At 46.3% G+C, this 22394-nt stretch overlaps 1 protein-coding gene across 4 annotated transcripts in view; it reads right to left on the bottom strand.

The window, feature by feature from the left end:
- Positions 1-22394, bottom strand: part of Tmcc3 (transmembrane and coiled-coil domain family 3) — a 262328-nt gene that overhangs the window by 63383 nt on the left and 176551 nt on the right. Inside the window, exon 1 of one of the 4 annotated variants that reach the window (XM_005358146.3) lies at positions 7041-7260. The exons of the other annotated variants lie outside the window; for them this stretch is intronic. Within the exon in view, the coding sequence (XP_005358203.1) occupies positions 7041-7118 (78 nt within the window). The 5' untranslated portion in view covers positions 7119-7260. Of the gene's footprint in view, positions 1-7040; positions 7261-22394 lie in introns of those variants that run through there. 4 annotated transcript variants of the gene reach the window in all.

Consider the following 22394-nt stretch of genomic DNA (forward strand, 5'->3'; position numbering starts at 1 on the left):
TACACATTTGACACATATCTTTGCTTTAAATATACATATACATTTTAAAGCAACTCCTTGTTAAAGGATTCCCTATTAAGGAAATGGATGGGAAAGGGTGAGTCCCAATCAGTCTGTATTGGTTGTTTAATTTTGCTCTTTATAGTTTGAGTGACATACTTTTCTACTTCTGAGAATGGAATGGTCAGGTGGTAATGTCTAAACTCCCTTCCAGGGTCCTGGATTGTGGGGGTCAATGGCAGAGCATGTGTCTAGCACACAAGGCCCTAAGTTCAATCCCCGGCTCCAATTTTTATATATATATATATACATATATATTATACAAGTATGTATATCACATTCATATTACACACTATATACATACATATAAATGCACACACACACACACACACACACACACACACATATATATGTATATCCTATTCGAGCTCTAACATGATAAACCTTGGAGTCTAAGCTCCCAACCCTGCACCATATAAGAAGTACGGGCTACCAGTCCAGCAAAGTAAAGGATCCCATAAAGGTCCTGGCATGGTCACTGGGTCACTGCCTTCCCAGCTGATCTCAATTGCTCTCCATCAAGCTCCTCAAGCACCCTGACAGCTGAGGCATGAGAAGTCCAACACCAAGTGCAATGCATTTCCAGAAGCCATCGCTGAAGAGACCCGGCCTCTGCAGTGTACAAAGTGAGGCAAACCACACCTGGGGCCTCCATAGCGAGGCGGCTCCTGAAGCGGCGTCAGTTGTAGCTGCCATTAGCTGTGCCACTGCCAGCCCTCTCCACCCTAGCGTTCACTGGTCACGGAGCAGTCATTGAACTGAATGCTGCTGGTTCATGTTGCAGCATCTAATTTATGCCACAGGTCTCCAAGGGACGGACACCATAGCTTCTGTAAAAAGGTAACTTGGGGAACGTGCCCAAGGGTACCTTAGGGAGGTAGACTCCCGAACCAGCAGGCCTGAACCACTCTTGTCTACTTCCCCCAAAGTGTGGTGAGGGAAACATAAGAGGTGGCGGCTTGCTCCGAGGGACTTCCCGGAACACTGTCTGATGACCAACTATATGACACAAAGAACAGGAGTGAGCACACATGCCAGTCAGGACACACAGACTCCCAGGCACCGTCTGAACTCGTGTTCATGGGAACAACCACTTCCGCTGTGCTCGCCAGTGGCCACCCCCGAAGACCAAATATCTAAAGGTAAAAGGTAGTTGCCTAATTTAAAAATATATACATTTATTTATATATTTGGTATGGTTGTTTGGCCTGCACGTATATTCGTGCACCACACATGTGCAGTGTCCTTGGAAGCCACAAGAGGGAGTCAAATCCCCTGGAACTAGAGTTACAGGTGGTTGTGAGCCGCCACAAGGATACTGGGACTCTGATGAGGGTCCCCTGGAAGAGCTGCCAGAGCTCTTAACCTGAGTCATCTCTCCAAACCCGCTCTAATGATCTTAACCCATGATCTTACTTAATACCCTTTAAAGCCTCTCCAAACTCCCAAACAGAATTAGCCTCGGCATTATAAAACGTTCACAAATCATCATCCCATAGCATTCATTCAAAAGTTTACTTGGAGCCAGGCAGTGGTGGTGCATGCCTTTAATCCCAGCACTGGGGGGTGGGCGCAGGGAGAGGCAGGTGGATCTCTGTGAGTTCGAGGCCAGCCTGGTCTACAGAGTGAGTTCCAGGACAGCCAAAAACAAAGCAAAACAAGTTTACTTGGACTAAAGGACTTTGTACAAAAGTCCAGAAAAGGTGTGTCATAAAAATCTGGAACACACAAGTAAGGAGGTGCCCTGAAGGTGCCACACGCATCTGTCCAGAAGCAGCCAAATGGTCCATCAAGTCTGAGCTTCTTAACATATTTCTTGGGTTATCAGGACCAAGCTGCTCTCCTGCACTCAGCCCTGGAGCCACCAGCGAAGGGCTTAAGACCAAGTTCCAGGCTAGGTATGGTGGCACACACCTCTAATCCCAGCACTTGGGAGGCAGAGGCAGAGGCAGGCCAATCTCTGCGAGTTTGAGGCCAGCCTGGTCTACAAAGCGAGTTCCAGGACAGTCAAAGATATACAGAGAAACCCTGTCAGGATTAGGGAGAATTTGAAACTGAAGCACTTAGTTCTGGTGTCTATTAAGCCATTGGTGTGCACTAGCCATTGTTGCTACTACACCCTTTCGTGCATGTTCTTTTGCCTCCCTGAAGAAAACCACTCGACAAGTACACTGTTTCCCCTTTGACTCAAACCCCTTCCACATCCATGCAGAGGCTCAAGGATGCGCATCTCATGTACCCTGATGTTCCTTTTAGAAGGGATGAGAAGTCTGAACCCCTTCCACATCTATGCAGTGGCTGGATGATGCGCACATCATGTATCCCGATGTTCCTTTTAGAAGGGATGAGAAGTCCTAATTCTGATTCACAGTACAGTGATTCACAGTTCTCTCTTCCTTTGCTCTCACCTCCCCCTCCGCTGAAAACACAAAAACACAATTAACAACAGCGAGGCTAAAAACACTGCAGATCCTCCTGGAGACGTGGGTAATTTTCATCGAGGGCTCCGGGTTTGGGCTCTGGGAATTCAGGAAGTGTCTAAAGGAAAACAGATTCTGAGATCCAACTTGGGAGCAGCTGTGGCGGCGCTCTGCAGCGGATGTGACAGGCATGTGTGAGCTGCTGCTGGTGGCGGGCAAGTCATCCTTCTCTGAGGGAGAGTCATTGAGCCTGCGGCAAAGCAGAGTTCCAAAAAGCATAGGCGCCCGTCAACCTCCTCCTCCTAACGTAAACAAATTCTGACTTGAGGCACTCAGCGTGGTTCAGGCTCCTTGCGGAACCTTAGTATGAAACCCGTCCACTAATTAAAACAGCCCTTACACACTCCTCAGTTTGCCACCTCCCTAGGTCAGCGGCACCTACAAGGATCTGTTTCTAACTGTCCTACTTCCTGCCCGGGAACAAGCGGAGTGACCAACTCACTGCTCAGCCAGTTCCCCTGTGGGAGGGCCACAACAGCCCCCTCTCCCTGACAACCCCTGTTGTTACTCAACACCCACTGGGACTGTTCCCCATGGCAGAGCCTTCAAAATGTGTGACGGGTGGCCTTCAGGCTCCGCACAGGTTTTATGTTGGATGTCAGATACTTTTGTACTTACTAGGTTCAATTCTTTCTGTGCAAGAGAAGGCTAGACTGCCCTGGGCCACAATATAAGACATACTCACCAGGCAGCAAGCGCCCAGCGAGCCCAGACGGTAAACTTCCTATCATTCTTCCGAATGCCCAGAACGGCAGCTGGTACTCAAAAGATGCCCAGTGGGGTCTGCCACAAAATTAGGAGTCTTTCCATTTCTAAGCTATGGAACCTCTTGATAGCATTATATAAATACATAAATAAACACAGTAAGCTTACCACTTATTGGGTTCTTATTATGGGCCTCACATATTATAGACACGATGGCATCCATTCCTTATAACACCCCTACTGTGTCGAAGGAGAAACTAAGGCGCGGGATAATATTCTAGGGGTCCAAAGTCACATAGGAACAGTCCACACTAGGAAGGAAAAACAATCCAGTCCTTTCTTGGAGGGCCTAAGTAGCCAATGGACCAACTGCAGAGATGCCACAGAAAGCCCAGTGGCCGACAGTGTAATAGGGGAGAAAAGGAGAGCAATGCCAAGTGGTAGTGACATTATAGTGGCAATAAAAAAAATGCATACAGATGAAAAGAGGAACAACTGAATCACACAACTGTTAATTAAAAAAAAAGATAAAGAAATTCTGATTTAAAGTAAGAGTCACATTCACTAGGTGAAGAACGAACTGACATCACCTGCTCCATATCGAGGGGATTGGAGTCTCAGAGAGTCTTTTAGGCCCTTGCCCTGGTGATCACCCACTTGGGAGCCTCAGCAGCTCACAGCTGCACCCCGAGTGGCTGAAGGCAGCATTAGGGGGCATTTAAAGTGAGAACCAACCAACCAACAAAACAAAACAACCGGACTCGCGCATAACTAACAAAACCCAGTTAAGGTGTGGAAGACAGAAAGCCTATATTCTCAATATAGGTTCTGATTATCTAGGGCACAAGGGGAAAAAATGCAGGCTCTAATTATGCGTGCTCTTTCTTTCAAAGCAGAAAGGGGTGATGTCTGTCAAGTTAACAAGCATCATTTTTTTTTTTGAGTTTTACGAAGAAGTTTAAAAATATGAATGAGCTGGGCGATGGTGGCGCACGCCTTTAATCCCAGCACTCGGGAGGCAGAGGCAGGCGGATCTCTGTGAGTTCGAGACCAGCCTGGTCTACAGAGCTAGATCCAGGACGGGCTCCAAAGCCACAGAGAAACCCTGTCTCGAAAAAAAAAAAATATGAATGATTCTGGATTTTTAGCTTAGCAACGACCAGAAATGTCACTAGTTACACTTTGGAAGGGGAGTGGGATCTAAATTAGTCTACCTGGCTGTAAAAATAGACCTCTGCAGTATTATAGTGGTCCTCTGTCTCGTTGACATTTAGTCTCAATGGCTTAAGAAAGCCCAGCAATAAGTATGGGTATGTTCTTTTACCCTCAATGGGTAGAAGCTTTTGAAGCTTTTAAATGACCATTTGTTAATCAGCAAGGTGTTCTTGGGAGGAAACTGGAGGCTCCTGAGGGGCTAGTCACCTCCACACATCCACCCAGGCGATCATCAGCATCTTTAAAAGAAATAGTTGGCCAGAGGAGACTGACTACAGGGATGAGTTTTAAATCCTGGTTTATTTCCAATGGGAGAGACACGTCAAGAAATTAAGCCCTGATGCCATTCGGCGCTTTCTTTCTGTACAGCCTACTTTTCTGGGTGTAAGGGGAAAATGCTTTTTTATAGCTCCATCAAATTGAGTTCCACCAAGGAGCTGCTGGATCACCTAATGGGATGGCAAAATAGCTTTCGCTGTGCCTTCATTACAGCGGACTTATTACAGCCTTAAGGAGGGATGCAAAATGACACCGGCCCCACTAGAGAAAAGTCTGTATATTAGTTCTCGTGATACCTTGATATCTCCACAGGAAAACACACAAAAACACATGAGAGCAACGCCAGGCAGGGCAGTGCACGCCTGTAATTCCAGCACTCGGGAGGCTAAGACTGGGGGATGGTGGATTACAGACCAGCCTGGGCTACACAGTGAGACCTTGTTTCAAAAACAAGCCCTAAAGGACAGCAACAACAAACAACAGCTAAAAGCAGATGGCCTAGCGGCCTAGCGGGCCAAACTGGGATCTCTAGGAACGTTGAACTGTGACCTGGGCCTACTCAACTCTAGCCGACTTCCCTCTAATATCCCCCCCCCCCCCCAGTTCTCACTAGATTTCCTGTGCTCAATGGACTAGTGATGTAGAATAATCAGTACCTTCAGTATCTAAGGCAGTTTCACAGCACGGTTCACAGATCGAGACTCTTCCTGCTGATGATGTAGCAAGTACAACCCTAAGCACCCTTTAAAAGAAAATACGCCAATCCCCTCCACATGAGGTCTTGGACACTTTCTGAGACTTGATTGGTGTGAAAAAGACACTCATGCCTGCAGTTCAACGCATCTTTCCACTTCCAACCCAAGTCCGTAAGCACCGGTTTCCCCATCCATCTGATTGGCAACAAAGCTTGAATCTTAGAACAAAGCTCGTCCCATGAGTTTTATCAACTTGCTTACCCCTCCCTCCCTCCCTCCCTCGAACATTCCTAACTTGACTGCATACGGAGATCACCGAGTTGTGACAATTCAGGCTCTCAAATTATTTTAAGACTGCAATTTCTCCTGTCAACTGCAATATTAACTTTACCCTCACCCCATTATAAAAGCCTTAGAAAAAGATCTTTCCTTCGGTGAGTTGTGTTCATGAGCAGTCACCCTCCCAAACAAACTTCTGGCTGCAGGTAACCAAAACTCTATTTTTTTTTCCCAATACTTGCCTAGTGTATTTGTTATGAAACTTTTAAAAAAACCGGGAAAGAATCGGTCGATGTAGGAGCGATTCCACCAAACACATTAAATTTGTGTTTCAAAAAAAATCATTTTCTAAAATTGATTCTTAGGAGTTAAAATGAGGAGAGAAATAAGGCGAACATACCACTTCTGGGACAATCGATTACTGTTTCAAACTATGACTGCACATTCTGTATGAGGGACCCGGCACACGACTGTCACTTATGGCAACAACTTCTGGCTGATCAATAGATCTTGGAGGTGGTGGGTGGAGGTGCCTAGTCTACCTGGACGAACTTTATACCGGGTAGCTGACACCGAAATGCCCAATTCCACGGACAAGCCAGAAGTTTGGAGGCTCAGAGAACAATTCCAGGTATGGCCTGCCATAGTGGAGGAGGTGCTGTTTCAAATGGCACTTTAATCAGTCAAGGGGAGAAGGAATTTGGGCGCCCCATTCCGCTAGGACACTTGAGCTGTCCAGGATGGAAGATATTCCCTGGGAGGGCCCAGGGCTGGAGCTGCAGCTGCGGCCTCAGTCTTGATACTGAAGCCCTCCAGGGCCGGTCTCCGTAGCTTGCTCAGAAGAGCTATTTTCGCTCACAGCCAAAATCAGCAACAACAAATTAACACTGAAACCGTGGCTAAGGCACCCGCTCTGCACGGCTCCCAACTCCGGAGCGTACAAGCCGAAACGGACTTTGGAATTTTTCTTCTGTTTTTTTGGCAGCGCATCTGGGGCACACGGTACAGGGGACTGGGCTGCTGGGCTAGGGATGCAGCAGCCACGCTGAGCCCCGCAGGTGGCGGTGCCCCGAGCCAGACCCTGGGTGTCCCGGGTACCAGCAGCGTGCGCTCCCTGGCGGGGAGACACAGTCGCGGAGCCGGGGCGGCAGTGTAGGCTGGCTAGCCTCCCAAGCCAGCGGTAGCCCCGGGTCCCCGGGCCGCAGGTTTCTTCCAACCTTACCGGCTGGGAGAGGCCGGCAATGGGTTCCGCGGCTCAGCGTCTCCGGCTCGACCCCCGCCCTCCCCACCGACTCGCACCCCCGCGCCGCCCTGAGCGCGCCCTCACCCGGCTCTTGCAGCGGTGGTGCCGGCCGGGATCCGAGTAGGTCCGGTCCACGGTGAGCGCCGTGTCGCTGCCCGGCATGTCTGCGCTTAGACTGGCAACTTTGCCTTCTCCGGGGCCGCCGCTCCACTCTGCTCAGTACGAAGGCGCGGGGTGGCAGCTGCCCGCCGAGCTCAGCTCACCCTCGCTCGCCCGGGAGCCGCGGTCGAGGGGGTGGCGCGGGCGGCTGCAGCTGCTGCCGACACCCCGCGGCCCTGCGCCGCCGCCGCTGCCGCTGGGGAGGCAGGCGACAGTCTCCGCCCCTTCCCCGCTCCCCGCCCCTGCGCCCCGCGCGGCGCCCAGACCCGCTCCAGGTGCCAGGCTCAGCTGCCCTCCCTGCCTGCAACCCGGGCCCACGCGCTCCCACGCCGCCCCCTACTCAGAGGAGCGAAGTCGGCACAGGTTAGGGACCCATTTGAGTGTGATTAAAAGATGGCTTTGGGGACAGGAGGTTGGCGGCTGCGTTTTAGTACACTCTTCATTCAACAGGCAGCCGGGCAGCTATCCTGGACCTGGATGGTGGGCTAAAGATTGCAGGAGTGAGGGGCTTTTTACCACCTAGGATTCCACGGAACCACACTTTCACCGTGTTGTGTATCTTAATTGTGCTTGTGTGACTCACTGTGTTGTAAACTACATTGAAGTCCGGACATATCTTTTCACTTCAACGATCTCTGGTCCCAGTGGAATTTGGAGTCCAATAGAAAAAAGTACTGCTTGGTAAAGGATTCACTCCCAGTTGCCTAACTCAAAATTCACCGCACAAGGTCTGGTTATGCTGGACGCGCCCCTGAGACCAGGTTGGCCGGTTTAAAACTCTGATTGCCACAGGCCCTGAGTGCACTGTGATCTAACTAGGAGGAGAGGAGGAGGAGCTTATCCCCCTAGCTGGCTGAGAGAAAACAGGACTGAACATTTGGAAAAAACCTCCAGGCACAGGCTTAGGGGGCGGGCGTCTGCAAGCTCAGAGGTCCGAGGTAAAAGGAAAGAGATTGTGTGTGACTGTACTTACAGCATGTAAGAGTTCAGCATTGTTCTGTGAGCGTTGGCAAGCTGCCGGGGTTCCTGAACCAGGAGTCGACAAAATCAGAATGGAAGTCTAAGAGGACTGGCCAGCCTGTGAAGCACTGATGAAAGATCCGTGAGGGACTTGCTAGGAGGCCCTGTCAGAGACCGAGGATGACCTACGTAACATTCACGACATTCACAAAGATCAAGTAACCAAGGCATGTCCACCCAGCAGAGTAAGAGGCAAGTCTAATATGCGGCGACCCTCTAACTAGGAGGTTGTCTAGCATATATAGTTAAGTGGGGAAAAAGGCGAGGTAGAGAACAATCTGTGGTGTTTACCATTTATTTATAAAAAATGCAGAATGTATCTGTGCATATATATATATATATACACACATATACACGAATTTGCGTATGTATGGCTTATTTCTGATAAACAAAGACTGCAGAAATAATTGAACAAGCAACTGAGGTCAGAATAGGAGGACTGGGTAGCTAGAAGGTAGAGATAGTCACATATTAACTATGCAAAAAGTAGAGCAACTTATTAAAACTTAAGAATGAGAAAACTAATCTAAAGACATTTAATTAAAAAAAACTTACACACACACACACACACACACACACCCCTACACCAGGCCCAGAAAGATTTTCAGGTAAATTCTTCCAAGCAGAAAATAGAGCTTGTGATTGTGTGATTGTGTGTGTATGTGTGTGTGTGTGACTTTAGTTATGGCCCAGAGAAGATTGCGATAGGGCAATATTTGAGCAGAGACTTAGGGAGGGTAAAGCAGCACAGTGGTTTCAATGAGAACGGCTCCCATAGGCTCCTAGATTTGACTGCTTGGTCATCAGGGAGAGGCAGCTTTGGAAAGAATTAGGGTGTGGTCTTGTTAGAGGAGGTGTGTCACTGGGGGTGGGCTTTGAGGTTTCAAAAGCCCATATCAGGTGCAATGTGGCTCTCTTCCTGCGGCCTATGGATCAAGACATAGACCCCTCAGGTACTTCTGCTCCACGTCTGTCTGTGAGCCACCATGCTTCCCATGGTGCCAATGGACTAAGGCTGGAAAACTGTAAGCAAGCACCAATTAAATCTTTTATGAGTTTTACGCATGATCCGTGTGTCTCTTTACAGCAACGGAACACTGACTAAGACATGTAGGAATGTGGAAATTCACGTAGACGAAGAAGGAGTCAAGAGTTTTGCAGCAGGTACCTCTGAGGGGAGTTCAAGGAAGAGCAAGGAAAACCATGCCCCCTCAGAAGCACATAGGGGGTGAAGTGGAAGGGGCTGTCTCAGAGGATGAGATCCTACGGTGGCTTTCAGGCCATTTTTAGAATTCAGAGTTTCATCTGGATGAAGACAAAAGAAAAATGTGAGGACATATATGGCATGATTTGCCTTTCTCACAAAAGAAGACATGGCAGACCCCCTGACAACATGCACAAAAATCAGTGCTAGGTAACAGTTTCAGACAAAACAAAACAAAAAACCCAGCAACAACAAACATCAAATCAAAACAAAAATATGAGGCTGGGAGGGTAAAAGCTTTTCAGCAAGTCTGAACGCACATGGTGGATGGAGAGAATCAATTTTCTAAAGCTGTCCTCTGGCCTTCATTTGTGCCCCTTGGCAACTGTGTGCCCATACACACTGTGGTGGTTTGAGTGGGCGTGCCCCCCATAGAATCTGTTTGAATGCTTGGCCCATGGGGAGTGGCCCTATTTGGAGATGTAGCCTTGTTGGAGTAGGTGTGGCAATGCTGGAGGAAGTGTGTCATCGTGGAGGCGGGCTTTGAGGTCTCATATGCTCAAGCTATGCCCAGTGTGGCACACAGTCCCTTCTGCTGTCTGTGGATCAAGATGTGGAACTCTCAGCTCCTTCTCCAGCACTGTGTCTGCCTGTCTGCCCCCATCAAGATAATGGACCAAACCTCTAAGCTGTAAGCCAGGCCCAATTAAATGTTTTCCTTTATAAGAGTTGCCCTGGTCATGGTGTCTCTTCACAGCAATAAAAACCCTAAGACACATACACATGTGCTCACACATAAATAAATAAATGTAAAATTATCTTTTAAAGACAAAGAAAAAGAAACTTTAATCTCTTAAAATAAAATTGGAGATCATTTTTATCTCAAGTCATAAAAAGCAGGCTTTGAAAGCATAAACCGTAAATATGTAACAGCATTAAAAAAACATGCATGTGTCTGTCTATGAAAGGAAATACTAAAGTGAGAACATGCACCACAGACTGAGCCCCTGCTTTTTTTTTTTTTTTTTTTAAGAAACCGATTTGTGTGAATTTCACAAACAATCCTGGGAAACAAAAGAGCAGGGCACAGAAAACCGCAAGCATTCTGTGTTCAACGTACAGAGATTAAAAACCTAAAAATTAAAGTATAGGGAGGGAAACAACTTACTTATTTTAGAAAACAAACTTATTCCATAAAAATTATTGAGAAACACACAAACGATGTAGACCTAACTCTCAGGGTAGTTCCTGATGGGGAAATTAAGATGGTGGTGTAACACTCTCCTCTCTTCAACGAGTGACTGTCGGCATTCACACACACACACACACACACACAAATATATGCACACACGTACACACAAACATACACATACACACATAAACACATACACACATACACACGCACGCGCGCGCACACACACACATACACCCAAACATATACACACATGCACGCACACACACACACACACACACAAAATTTCAAGATGAACCCTCTCTGGCTTTTCTCTGGGGAGAGGACCCAAAGAGAAAATAGACCATCCCTTCTTCTGGAGGCAATGCCAGTGCCTAAGGAGAGAGAAAGGGTTTAGGTGCGGCAGGCGCCAAAGGGTCACACAACTTAGTCACAACCAATTAGAGTCAGCCATGAGTCTGACTGGCCATGCTGGGAAAGAAATTTGCCTTCAGTGGGTATCACTCAGCTGGGCAAGTATAAGCCTGCTGCCATGATGAATGTCCTCGCTCCTTCTCAAGGACAGTCTCCCTGCGAAAGAAAAGCCAGGACCTGGAAGAAGACTCCCTATTGGCTTGCTGGAGCCCCAGGGGCTGCCTTTCCTGCCACCTGTTGCTGGCTGACAAACTTCTCTAAAAGGACTGGCCTTGCATTGGTTCATGACTGAGGTTTAGCCAGCCCTCCTGAGGAGGTAACTTTACTCAGTTCCAAGTGGCATTGCTGGGGCTAGTGTGCCCAACATAGCTCCATCTACACAAGAAGGTGTGAAGGGGCTGGCAAGGGCTGACCAAACCTCTATCCCAAATTTTATATTCATATATATTTTTAATTAAACGCTTTACTGGTTGTAGCCTCTCCTGCCAACCCTCTCTCTGCATGAGGGTGGTTAGATTCCTTTACATGGTAGCTAGGTTCTAAGAGATCAAAATTCAAACTGCCAAATCTCCCAAGGCTTTGTCAAGAGTTGGCATGGATACTGCCATCACATCCAGCAGGTCAAGGTGAGCCAGAAGTGGTCTGTTCAGACAGGAGGGCAAGAGGCTGCTGGCAGCCATCTTGGCAGTGGCTTTACCACCCTAGCCATGCCTAGACCTTCTTTTCAGAATTGTGGAGCAGTGTGCTTTTTGCTTAGGGCATTTGCTTAGGTTTCTGACTCGTGTAACTTAAGAGAATCCCAAACAATGCGGCATTCAGTGTTGTGCGTGGGCAGAAAGAAGGCGAGAAGGGTATCCTTTTAAGAGAAAGCAAGACCTGTGGGCAGCGCAGATGGAGGGAGCATGGACAGAGATCTCTAGTGGGGCTGTGGAGTATTCTGAAAGCCCCAGTGTCTTATGTTATTTAAATATTTCAGGAAATGACTTCTATTCCCTTCAAATTCTAGTTTATCAGGACAGGACCGTGCCTTCTTCTAGACAAGTATGCCTATTCCTGGAAGTTCTTAACCCAGTATTCAAGACATGCTTAGTGGATGAAAGGATAATGGATGGATGACGGATAGATGGATGGATCCAACATCTTTTCAGTATCACCTTATTTTGCAGACAGTGGAGTTTTAAGAAATAACCAAGGCAGAAGCATAGTGTTCGCCCTCAGAGGGAACACAGTTTCTTGAACAGCGGATGTTATGAATTTCGAGATACCACGTAGTTACTGAAGTTGGTGAATTTCTAATTATTTTTTATGGAGCACCTTTGATGCAACAGGTTCTGCTATTGATCTTTGAAATATAAAAGGAAGATGATCTCATGAGGGGCACCCTATCTAGTCCGAGAGACCCCCACCCCCACCCCCAGACTCACTACAGGGACCAAGGTTGTCATGTTCTGGACACAGAGATAGGATCAAAGGTGGACAGTCTTCTCATGGCTCTCACCTCCCAGAGTGTCTCAGTCTTGTAGAACCTGAGGTCTGATTTGTTAGAGGAAAAGCAGGCCTCTTCTGAAAGAAAATACTGCTCCTTCTCTTCTTTCATTTTAACTAACGTATACAGAAAGTCTCCCCTTTGAGGAAGGGATTTACAAAGCTAAAAGCAGAGCTCGTCCTCCTAAAGGCTTAGAGACAGAGCAAGAGAAAGAATAATTCATATTTTTAAAGTTTATTCAAATAGCTCAAAGCAAATACATGATGATCCGCTACCTAGCGGATAGCAAAATTTGAAAAATGTTTAGATTGGGGCCCAAAAGCTGCCTGGCCTATTACGAGCAAGAAGCTCCAGTTTTAACTGCTTGGTTTATTGCCAACTGCAAATGAGCACTCTTACAGTGAGTTTCTGATACAGCACATTCCATATGACTATAAGGAAACAATTTCCCACCATTTAGTGAGCATCAGCAAGGATCTGGCGCAGCAGCCCAAAACTTCCACTTGGCAATAGCAAGTGGAATCACAAATAACAAAAGAAAACACACATGACAAAGCGGGAAGGCCGAAACTGACTCAGCAGGCTCGTAGGCTCGCCTTCCAATGTTCCCAGTGCCTTCTAAAGCAATGCAACGATTTCATGTTATGGATTCCCAAGAGCAATGGTTATCAAAGAAGATTCTATAGACAGCCTTCGGAAATTTTGGAGCTCCGCTCCAAACTTCTGCCTTCGTGCAGACCTGAGGCTACGTTAACAAGAACAAAACTGTGTTTTACCTCATCAAAGTTTGAAACTGTTGTTTTGTGAACGGCCTTGTTAAGCTGAAAAGACGAAGAAAATATTAATATAGCCATGTGTCTAACAAGGATGAGAATCTAGAATGCATTAGGAATTCCCTGCAAAGAGCTGGGTGTGGGGGTGCGTGCCTTTAATCCCAGCACTTCGGAGGCAGAAACAGGAGGATTTCTGTGAGTTCGATGCCAGCCTGGTTTATGTAGTGAGTTCCAGGACAGCCAGGGCTACATAGTGAGATCCTGTCTGGAAAAAAAAAAACCACAAACAAAACAAAAGTATCTTTTTGTTTGTTTGTTTTAAATTGGGGCTGGAGATGGCTGAGTGAATAAGAGAACTTGTTGCTTTTCCAGAGGACCTGAGTTCAGTTCCCAGCAACCACCTTGTGGTTCACAAACTTCTGTTCCAGGGGTGGATGCTCACACAAAACACTCATCTATAGATCAAATAAGTATCTACAAAATGTTAAAAAAAAGAAAGTAAAGAATTCCCCAAAGTAGTAGCATAGCATGTGCATATCTCTCTCCTCTCTCTCTCTCTCTGTCTCTCTCTCTCTCTGTGTGTGTGTGTGTGTGTGTGTGTGTGTGTGTGTGAATATGTGTGTGTAACTGGTAGACAAAGACATAAAAGGCAAATTCAAACATAAATCCTCTTTGCAACCCAAAACTCAATGTTTGGTATGCCTTTTCTTTGCTACATATACTAATGAGTATGATAAACAAGACAGCGCATATCATCCAAGTAATAATGGTACTAACAAGCAAGTTGGCTCTAAGAAGAAGAGCTGGTAATTGAAAAAAAAAATTATCAAAACGAAACCATAAAACATTAACAACCTAACGAAGAAGAGTCAAAAGATATGAAAGGCATTCCACTGAATTTGCTGCATGGCCCATGATGCTGAGTTTGACATCATTAGCTCTAAAGGCAATGCAAATTAAAACCACAAGGAGACGTCGCCACACGCCGAAGAGATGGCTGATCAAAACAACTGTTAACAGAGAAACCAGGTAACTCACACATCCTGGGCAGACATGGATAGCAGCCCCGCCAGCTGTTTTGCTTGCTTGCTTTTGTTGCTGGTAGTCCTGAAGGTTGACCCAAAGGTCTCACACATACCTGGAACTGCTCCACCCCGCAGGTGTGGCTCCAGCCCTCTAATTTTTTTTTTTGAAACAAGTTCTTATCAAGTTGCCCAGGCTCTCCACTTCCGAGCCTCCACGTCTCGAAATCCTTTCTAGGACTACAAATTTATACCACCAACCTGAGTAGTTTGATAGGTTTTATAAAACAGAAATATGTAAAACCATCTGACCTAGCGATTACACCCCTGGGCATTTATCCTGGAGAAAAGAAAACACATTTATAAAGATATGGATCCACAAATGTTCATGGCAGGTTTATTTTATTTATTTATTTGTTTATTTATTTATTTATTTTGGATTTTCGAGACAGGGTTTCTCCGTAGCTTTTGGTTCCTGTCCTGGAACTAGCTCTTGTAGACCAGGCTGGCCTCAAACTCACAGAGATCCGCCTGCCTCTGCCTCCCGAGTGCTGGGATTAAAGGCGTGCGCCACCACCGCCCAGCTCATGGCAGGTTTATTGATAATGACGACAACTAGAAGCAGCCTAGGTGTCCGACAGGTGAACACACATATCATAGAACACACTCAACAGCAGAGCAAATGAGTTCTCTGCAACAGCTTGGATGAGTCCTCAAGAAAACATGCAGTAAAAAGAGCCAGTCCCCAGAGGTCACATGCACCCTGGGTTCATTTGTAGAGCACCCTCGAGGTGATAAAATTATGAATATGAAGATGAGCAATTGCCAGTGGTTAGGATCTAAAGGGATGGTTGTTGTAGGTGAGAGATGGCTACATGAGGGTCACATGAGGGCTCCCACAGTGGTAGAGTCATTCTGACTTTTAAAAGTGGGGCTGGGTGGAATTACACAGGCAATTAAATAACTCAGAGCTAAGTGGCACACACAGAGGCATGGACAGATGGTCCTGATTTATGATGACTTAGCTTACAGTTGCTTACAATTTGACCACTTTTCAAAGACACAAAAGCAAAGTGCATTTAGGAGAAATAATGCCTTAAGTTTTTAAAAAAACATTTATCTATTCCTTTTGTGTGGGGGAAGCATACGTCATAATCGCGTATATGGCGGGCAGAGGATGACTTGCTAGACGGAGCCAGTTCTCTCTTACCATCATGTGGATTGTGGGGACCAGATGCAGGGTGTCAGGCTTGGTAGCAAGTGCCTTTATCCATGGAGCCATCTTGTTGGCCCATGTGTGCTTTGAATTTTAATCTGGTCCTGGGCTAGCAGTTAGCAGGTCAACACTCTCATGCTGGCTAGGCAGAGGCAGAGAGCCACAGGGCCATGTCAACCACATCATCACACCATCCCCGCACCTTACGATACACGGAGATGTTTGATTGCAAACACGGTTTTGACCTTTAGTATTTTCTTCTTACCATAAGGGGGATATAACTGAGGGAGATGTAATTCCATTGTAAGAAGAGTGAGAGTGTGTAAGCAAAATTTGGAAAAATCAGAACAGATAGTGGGTTACACTAAGGTCACTATGGTATTTATTCATACTAAAGATTTATAAGATACTATTATAGGGGCAAAGTAGAAAAAGGGTATCTGTAACCTTTCAATATTATTCCTTACAACTGTATCTGAACCCATGGTAATCTTACGACAAAAGGTCGAACTAAAAGTTAGATGCGAGTGTGACCTTCTTCTGCCCCAGGAAAAATTCCACGTGTTGGGAAGAAGGGGAGCAACACAGAAAGGGGGCAGGGGGTTTTGATATACGGATTCTTTTCTGGAGCTCTTGTCCACCTATAAGACAAAGTTCTTCATGCACTGCCCCACTGTCAGAGCAGAGAAGCGGGCCTGGGGTTGGGCCTCAGGGCAGAGGAGAGGTTCTGTGTGGTGCCCATTAATGGAACCAGGAACGTCTGTGTCTGGCCACACTGGATGCTGTGTCACAGCCTAGGTCAGCTATCAACAAACTGAGAGCCAAAGGCAGTGTCCCCAAGCCACCAGGGCTGTGCACAGAACCTGGAACCAAGCAATAACCCCATAAGGCTTTTGTTATGTAAATAATTGATAATTATGGGTGTAAGCATAGAGTTGATCCATAGGACCTTACAAATCCAATTGTTTAGTAAGATTTCACATTTCAGGGCTGAACAGACAATTCTCTAAGCTCTCCGTGCCTTCCTGTCTTGGTGCTCTGACCTTGGTCTGTGCTTTTGTTTTATATCGCCTACACACAGGTTACTACAGAATGAGCGTTCCCGTTGCTCACCTCCTGACCCTGACATTTAGAAGCAAAGAGTTCATCTGTCTGGTCACGGCGTCTGACTCTTGGCTATCTCTGACTGCACTTTCCTAGCCGTTCACGACAATGTTACAAAAACAGATGAACAATGCTTTTCTTCCGCACGAGGCACGGAATGTTCCATTCTGTCCCATGTGTAGCTGCGGCTGAGACGCTAGCCTCCCACTTCCCACAGCCGTGGAGAAAGCCGCTCTCTGGGGATGTCTGGTTGACTATGTTCTCTACCCAGGGGGAAACTTTTCCTAAATCCCTTACTGAAGCTGAAGGGCATACGAGCTATGTGCCAGGAGCACGGTGCCAAGGATCTCGCTTTGGACTTCATTGGCTCGCGCTGCCAGATAAGGCTGGTGCAAAATGAAACCATAAAAGAAAGGTGAGATGTTTTAAATGGCCTCGGCCTGTGGAACCCTCCTTGGCTGCCTCCATCCTTGCTCGTCTCTTTCTTCCCCGAACTCTGCCAGTCTCTTTTCCGTACATCACTCAGGCACTGGCATATAACTGGTCATTCCCGGAAGTCTCCTAGGATTGGCTACTGGGGAAAACCAGCCTGGGTCCCAGGCTTGCTGTTGCCCTTGACTAAGTATAAAGCTTTTGGTCCCCGCACCGTAAGCTGAAGGTGACAACCCTCCCTCGTCACGCTGATGAAAACGAGACGGTGATAGATGAATCACATCTATTGTAGGACAATCGGAACTCAGCGAAGTCCGTGCGGGTGAAATCAAACTCAAAGCCCGTCTCCGTTGTGTGACACCTTTCGCTCCTTCCAATGAGAGCGCCGGGATTGATGCAGTGACCTTGGCAAGTCTTCTACGAAGGAGGGCTCCTGTCAATGTTGCATCAGGGGAACTAGGGAGAAAATAACAGTCGCTGGATCTGGACTCTAGCCAGCACCTGACCCTTCTTCACCTCTGCCCACGCCGTTGCTGCCACTTCAGGGCCTACACTCTGACAGGAATGAGGAAGGCAAACTTCCCCCTTCTTAACGTCCTTTAGTTCCCCTTCTATCACAAGCCTCGCCTCCCACACACGGGAAGTTCCTTTCCCCTGCATACCTTCATCGAATAATTCCATTCCTGGGAATTCGTCCCAGAATAAGACAATACAGGAAAAAAAATGTATACCCAAGTTCATCCATCAGTTTTTATCATCCTGAAAGGCTGGGGTGATTCCCGGGTTTATTATTTATGGAGAAATAAGGGCTGCTTACATAAATTACAGTAGAGCCATACAAAATACAGTATGGCCAGTGCAGATTCTACTTAGGATGGATGCACAGTTGCACGAGGAAGCAATGACATGATGATGTTCTAAACGGTATAATGATACACCAGGCTAACCCTGCCAGACTAATAAAATCTGAACAGTACGAGGACCTCTGGGGCTGGCAATGACCACAGCACCCTGGGTTTCTCACACCTGGTAGCTCCCCTCCCTGGCGTCATTCTAGAGGACATACACCCACAGGACACACACACAGGAATGCTCCCGGTGGTGTCCAACAAGGATGGCAAAGGCATGGAAAATTGCCTGTCCCCGTGACTGCAAAGTTCACAAAGGCGTGTATGCTTGGGTGACTTATTTCACCTTTACAAGCTTCAGTTTTCCCACCAGGGGAATGGCTGGTCCATGCTGAGGAGAGCTTACACTGGGGAAGAGAATGAGGCATCTGGAAACAATCCCGTGGCTGGCCACCCTATAGGTCGTTAAATCAGATGAGCAAGCCTTGTCTCTGCCCATCCCACTTTCCCATGCTTCTCCTGATGTGTCTAATGAATATTCACTGTTTACAAAAACCCCATGAGAAATATTACAATATGCTGAACTTTTGTTTCCTGTTTTTCCTCTGGGGGGGGGAGGGAGTCTGATTCGGGCTCTAAAACAGCTAGGATGACATGATTTTGATTTCAGCCCTCATCTGGAGGTTTCTCCTGTCTCTTTTCTATCATTTCTAAGCACATTTAGATGCTTGGTTTAGTATTTCAGGTTTCACAAAATGAGAACTCAACTCTCCTCTGGCACTGGAACTGGAGATCATCCACGTCTATGTAAGTACTTCAAAGTGCTTGCTGCCTCACTGCCAGTTTTTGAAGGGCGTCCCATGGCCCCGTTATTTCTCGTTGCTTCTTTGCAGATCGGCCCGTGGCCCATGCACACCCAGTTAGTATTTCTGGACAGGTTGTGGATCTTCCTCCCAGTAAAAGCAATGTCTTTCGCAGAAGGAAAGAATGCTAAACCACACACAAGATTCAGGCCATTGCGTAGCCAAATTGTACCGGGCCCTTTGTGTACCCACAGCCCATATAGGAGGGAACTGTTAAAATTGATCAGAAATGCAAAACGAAGCTAGAGTGAAAAATCAAGAACAACATTCCTTTCGGTTCCCCAAAATGTCCCTCAGGGGTAACAAAAGAAAAAATAAATAAAAGAAGATCCATGAGGCTACCGCTTAATTTACACAGCTCGACTTTTGAGCTTCTGCTCCCCATCAAAACAGCAAAAGTCTATACATTCCCCCGAAGCCTCATGACACTCAAGCTTACAGAACTATTTTCTAGACAGTGCTCTGCTGAGAACGGCTTTCCCCATCCCTCACTGTTCCCATTTGCTCTTTTTGTAAGTGGAACCACTCTCTGCATCTCAAAACTATTAGAATGCTTTAGATGCAGCTCATTAAAACACAGATTACCAAACAGGATGTATATAATCCACCCCGTCCAGGCTCAGCAACATTTACTCCAAGTGTTATATATGAAGATTTCTGTCATTCGGCTACCAAGATTAATTGCATAACCAATTATTGTCCAAGAATTCCATGCCCGGTAGAGTAGGTGAGTCCCATGGGGCCATAGCGCAGGTTAGACACGCCTACTCTGAGGGAGGGCTGAGTTTAAACATTACTTAATTTATACCCCAAAGGCCACTACCAAAAAAGAATATAACGTATCATTAAAACAGGTTCCATATTCCTTATCCAAAATGATCACAACCAGAAGATTTTTACATTATGGATTTTATTTATTTATTTTTTTTAATTTTAGAAAGCTTGCACAGGCAAAATGAGATTCCTTCCAAGTCCAAACATGAAATTCACCACCTAGCCAGAAGGTTGATTTTGAGCAATGGGTTTAATACATCTGCATTCTGACTATACCAGAGTGTATTCTATCATGTAAGGTCAGGCGTGGAATTTACTAGTTGCAGTACGGGACATCATTTGAGAAGTTTCCAGATTTGGGAACATGTTGGATGTTTCATTTTGAAATGATTTCATTTTTATGCAACTACTCAACAATGTAAATAGCACTCTGACTTAGTTACTGAAATATGAAAACGCGACTGACTAATATTCTCTACACCTCATACAAAATACCAAAGAGTCATAAGCATATTAAATTAGTATTATCCATAGTTCTTTACCCCAAGTGATTCAGGCTAAGATTAATATCCCTTCCTGCGATGGTTAGTGATAATTGCCTGGAAGACAGCCTTTGGTACTGTCTATGCGGGATCATCTCCATTACATGAAATGAGGTGGGAGGCTCCGCCCACCGTGGGTGGCGCCAATCCCTGTTCAGGGATTCCAGATTATCTAAGTGTCTCCACTCTGGACTGTGGGTATATGTTCCTGTCCCTGCGACATCCTTGCCATTACAGACTACAAGCGAGGATTATAAACTCAACAAACCTTTTATCCCTTTGGTTGCCTTGATCAGGCATGTTATTACACTATAGAAAAATAGAAAAGAGGGCTGGAGAGGTGGCTCAGTGGTTAAGAGCACTGCCTGCTCTTCCAAAGATTCTGAGTTCAATTCCCAGCAACCACACGGTGGCTCACAACCATCTGTAATGAGGTCTGGTGCCCTCTTCTGACCTGCAGTCATACAGACAGAATATTGTATACATAATAAATAAATATTTTTTTTTAAAAAAGAAAAATAGAAAAGAAACAAAGACACTTCCCAGGAAGCACATTTTGTATAAAACTATTTGCCATGGCCTAGTTCATAGTAAACAGTGTACCTATCTACCACTCCCAGCATGCTTCTTGCGATGGAAATCCTTCTCTAAATGTTTGAGGATTTGAATACCGTGTATACTGATGCGTTTTAAACATTCTCCTTTTTCCCCCCCTATAAAAGAAAGCCTAAAACTAACATTGAGGTATTCTGTGCCCGGGGAAGGAAAGAGGCATCGGAAAGCAGATGGCACTTTCCCCTAAATCAGTCTACAGATAAAACAGAACGCTGTCAAAAGGGCTTTTTCTGAAAGCTGACGAGCTTATTTTAAACTTTCGCGGAAGAAAAAGACAGCTCAGGGGGTGCGTAGGGTGGGGGGCGTGATGAATGAGAGCTGGCGGGCTGCACCGTCCTTATCAGATGGCTGGATATTTCATCAGCAGCAGTAATGAAGGTCACATAACTAGCTAGGCATGGGAATGCAGACCAATGAAGAGACAGCTCACAGGAGACCCGGGCAAATCAGGAAGCATGGTATGATCAATTTGGGGGAGGGAAACGATTGGCAAATCATAAGGAAAATTGGAGAACACAGTAGACCGCTGAAGATAAAAAAAATAAAATAAAATCAAAGTCCAAGGTATATACCTGGCTTTCTATTATTGAGAAGCCACTGTAATTCCAACTGGGTTATATAGCACATAATTATATATTGATAGCCTTTATCACTACCCAACAAGAGACATAAATAAGACTAAGTCAACAGACATAAAAAGAAACAGAAGCTGTATTTTGAAGATCTTACCTGAAAGACACCAATGCAATTGGGTCTATAAACCCTGACCTTTTTCTTTTATAACATACTGAAGAGAGACTAAGTCATTCATGGCTTTCTAAGGGTCAAAGATCTAGAACGGAGGGAGAGGCCACCAAATGCACAGACAGACTCAACAAATGCACCAAGTGTTGCATTAAATCTTTTACCGCTAACTGCACAAAGCTGAAGCTGTAGGTCTATGAACAGGGACTGATAAGCCCGAGCGAGCATTATTAAAGCCACACAGACACATGAGTTAACCAAGCCGGGCTCAGAACCATCTCCGCTCACCCCAACCTTTAGCCGAACGCCACATGCCTGCCCCTCAGAGCATCCAGCATCCCTGGCCTAGTGACAACCATCTCTGGATGCCTTACAGTGTGGTACCGTCCCTCGTGCCACGCCTATGGTGACATGTTTTCTTTTGTTAGAAAAAGACTGGAACCAGGGGATCATACAATGTTTCAGGTCAACTTACTTTCTGCATGGGTATGGTTTCTCTGTTTCCTAGAATTCCTGCCTCGGGCTCCCCTCACTGGAGGTCATGATGCAGACCTCTGCTAATACTGCTGTAGGTAGCTGTCTGTGTGGGCCCCAGAGTGAGAGGCTTAAACCGCAGAAGTGTATTGTCTGTCCTCACACGGCTGTCCCTCCACACACGTAGTACCCCGGTGTCTCACTGTGTCTGACTCCCCTCTCATAAGAAGAGCGATCAGAGCAGATTCAGATATGCTTAGATCAATTGATTTGCTTTAACTTCATTACCTCTGTAGGGACCCCAACTCAGAATAGTTACATTTAAGGTCCTGGCACCTTAAATGAATACCAAGGTGTCTCAACTCAGCGAGTAAGCACTTTAATGATGACTCACTTAGCGGGTATACGCACCACTAGCCACGCTGTAAGACGAGGAACAGTGGCAGCCCAGAGGTGAAAGGGAGTGGACCCCCAAACCCACAGACACCTCCACAGCCCCAGGGAAACAAAACCCTGACTTCCTAAGTTGAAAACATTCCTTTTGATTAGACCTTCT

The sequence above is a fragment of the Microtus ochrogaster genome, chromosome 24 (genome assembly GCF_000317375.1).
Source record: "Microtus ochrogaster isolate Prairie Vole_2 chromosome 24, MicOch1.0, whole genome shotgun sequence".
NCBI lineage: Eukaryota > Metazoa > Chordata > Mammalia > Rodentia > Cricetidae > Microtus > Microtus ochrogaster.